At 42.3% G+C, this 3,028-nt stretch overlaps 1 protein-coding gene across 5 annotated transcripts in view; it reads left to right on the forward strand.

Moving 5' to 3' along the window:
* Positions 1-2,373, forward strand: part of SLC25A13 (solute carrier family 25 member 13) — a 186,707-nt gene extending 184,334 nt beyond the window's left edge. For all 5 annotated transcript variants that reach the window (XM_040472601.1, XM_040472602.1, XM_040472604.1 and 2 more), the window contains 3 exons: positions 329-487; positions 581-671; positions 1,193-2,373. In XM_040472601.1, coding sequence (XP_040328535.1) covers positions 329-487; positions 581-671; positions 1,193-1,379 — 437 coding nt within the window. In that variant the 3' untranslated portion in view covers positions 1,380-2,373. The remainder of the gene's footprint in view (positions 1-328; positions 488-580; positions 672-1,192) is intronic.
* The last annotated feature ends 655 nt before the right edge of the window (positions 2,374-3,028 follow it).

The following is a 3,028-nucleotide window of genomic DNA, read 5'->3' on the forward strand; positions in this document are numbered from 1 at the left end:
AAAAAAAAAAAAAAAAAAAAAAAAAAAAACAGCCTTTCTCCATTTGTTCTCAACCACTTGAAGTAGTGTTACTGACAAATCATTCCTTAAAAGTATTAATAAATATGAAGCTCCCAAAGCGGTTCGGGGCGGGGAGGTGAGGAGAGTCTTAAGGAGCCTCCATCACTGCAGACAGGACAGTCCTGGCCGTGCTTCCCAGAGGACAGCAGAAGAGGCATTTGATTTCATCAGACTCTTAACTTTCTTTCCACGACCAGCAGTTCAAAGCACAGTGATTTTTATATAGTGAGAATGTGACCAGACTGTGATGGTGGTGCCTTTCCTGCAGGTATGCCGGCGGCATCTTTAGTGACCCCTGCTGATGTTATCAAGACGCGATTACAGGTGGCCGCCAGGGCTGGCCAAACCACTTACAGCGGGGTGATGGACTGCTTTAGGAAGATACTGCGGGAAGAAGGCCCAAAAGCTCTGTGGAAAGGAGCTGGTGGTACGGAAATAATTTGTTCTTAACTAAACCTTTGATATCAGGTAAATTTTTGAAAAATCTAATTGTATCTATTATTTCCCCATTTTCTCAAAGCTCGTGTGTTTCGATCCTCACCCCAGTTTGGTGTAACTTTGCTGACGTACGAATTGCTGCAGCGATGGTTCTACATTGATTTTGGAGGCGTGTAAGTATCCCGCTAGATCTGCAGCTAAGTTTCAGCTCTTCCAGTGCCCTGTCGTTATTAAGATGGGTGCATTAATCTAATTCCTAAGGATGAAGTAGAAAGGATGTAGGAAAGGGGCTCCTGGATGGCTCAGTCGGTCGGTTAAGTGTCCGACTTAGGCTCAGGTCACGATCTCACGGTTCGTGAGTTCGAGCCCCCCCGTCAGGCTCGCTGCTGTCATCGCAGAGCCTGCTTTGGATCCTCTGTCTCCCTCTCTCTGTGCCTCCCCAGCACCTTCTCTGTCTCTCTCTCTCCTGCTCTCAAAGATAAATAAACATTAAAAAAAAAGAAAGAAAGAAAGAAAAGATGTTGGAAAATACTGAAATCATGTAACCAAACACATTTCAAAGGGGAACGTACAACCAACTAGAACTCCACAGTTTCTTTATATGAGGCAGATTTTAACAACTTTTAAATGTCATTTTTACCAAGATAAGAATGATACAAAACTCAGGTTCTCACCCTGTTTTCTCTCCTTTTAGGAAACCCGTAGGATCGGAACCGGTTCCTAAATCCAGGATCGTACTGCCCGCTCCCCATCCTGATCACGTTGGAGGCTACAGACTGGCCGTTGCAACGTTTGCAGGGATCGAAAACAAATTTGGACTGTACCTACCTCTCTTCAAGCCGTCCACATCTGCGGCACAGGTCACCGGTGGAGGCCCGTAGTGGGAGCAGCCCCAGGGTGCGGCTGCAGCTCTGTCCACTGTGGTAGAGAACACCTCCCCTCCGATGGAAACAGTGTTTGCCTCCTTTCATTTCCATCTCTTGTTTAAATTCGAGTCTTTTTATAAGGTGAAATCATTCATTTTCTGTGTGCTTTCTTAACCAGAGCGTTGTGAAATTACTCCTAATTATTCTTTGGGCCTCTGCTCACACATCTCTGTTTATAGCTGACATTTACTGGGATTTGGTCAACACTAACATGATTTGGGGAGAAGGAGCAAGTCTGAATAGAAACTAGTGCTGCTGTCCTCAGATTAGGATTATACTCCCAAAGAGACTACTGAATGGCGATCATGGTGCTCAGAGCAAAGTGCTTCATGCATGTTTAAACTGGTAGGAAGCTGGGTACATATTTATCACAATAAAAAAACACTGGAAGAAATGAAAACAAAATTATCAGAAATAGCCAGCCTTGGCTTCAGATTTTAAACATGTACGAATTCTGTTCATGGATTATATTATGAAGATTTTATGTGAAACCATTTTTTTTTTTTTTTTTTTTTTTTGGTGTCATGAAAACCACATTGAAGATATCATACTCTGTTAGTAGTACCAAGACTTATCAGGCAGATGTCTTTGTAGTCAGGGAAGTCCTTTTGGTATTTTATTCTATAGACAGAGAAACTATGAGACGCAGCACCTCTCCTGGATGTGCTGATTTGGGGCAAGTTCTCATATGATGCAGTGTGATGATCACTGCCTATTTCAGGAAACATTGCAGGGAAGGGCACATCCCTCATACTCGTATCTACTTTACTGCCCCCATCCCCTGCCCCCAGCAGTCGACACCTGTTTGCTTTCAAAATCCCACTTGTCTTGAGTCACGTGTAAGACAAATATATTCTAATACACGTTTTCATTTAATTTGTGGTGCCTTGCATCATGGTCAGAAGGCTCAAGCGTTTGTGAAGGAGGAAATAAACTATTTTTAAAGCTATTGAATTGTTTGCTCTTGTGTATGTCACGTGGTGAGTGACTAATAGTCACTATTGGACTCTATATGTTTCATTTTCAGGGTGGTTTTATTCATGTTGGCATGGATATATCCTCCTGGCCCTTCAAGGTAATGTGTAGCCTGATTTCCACTATGCCGATGATCAGAGTGAGTAAAAGAAATGACATTTAACCCTTGATAAGCAAGGAACCCAGCTGACACTTTTTCTCCAGTCATCCCCGGTGCTTTGGGCCAGTTTCTTACCATGAGAATGAATATAAATTTTCATTTTATAATATTAATTGGAAGTTTCACTGGAAATTGGGCATGAAAACTGGCATGAAATGACAATTGCATTTTCTAACCTTTCTGACTCTTCCTCATATGAAAACCAGATATCACTGTATCTGACATTGGGTGTTATCTGGCCAACCCTATCATTTGGAGAAAGAAGCTAGTCTTGAACAGAATCTAGGGCTTTCAGACTACTGAGTGACCTAAGAGCAGTCACTTTGAACTTTCTGAGACTCCCAAACTTCCCTCCATGAGTCAGTCTCAGTCTTTAGGTCAATAGGTTGACATTAAAAGATATTATTCAAAATTGGGGAACATCAACACCATCCACGAGTCTGGTTTTTTATTCTAAGTGAACAAAAGC

The sequence above is a fragment of the Herpailurus yagouaroundi genome, unplaced genomic scaffold, assembly GCF_014898765.1.
Source record: "Herpailurus yagouaroundi ecotype Mexico unplaced genomic scaffold, PumYag 100, whole genome shotgun sequence".
Taxonomy (NCBI): Eukaryota; Metazoa; Chordata; class Mammalia; order Carnivora; family Felidae; genus Herpailurus; species Herpailurus yagouaroundi.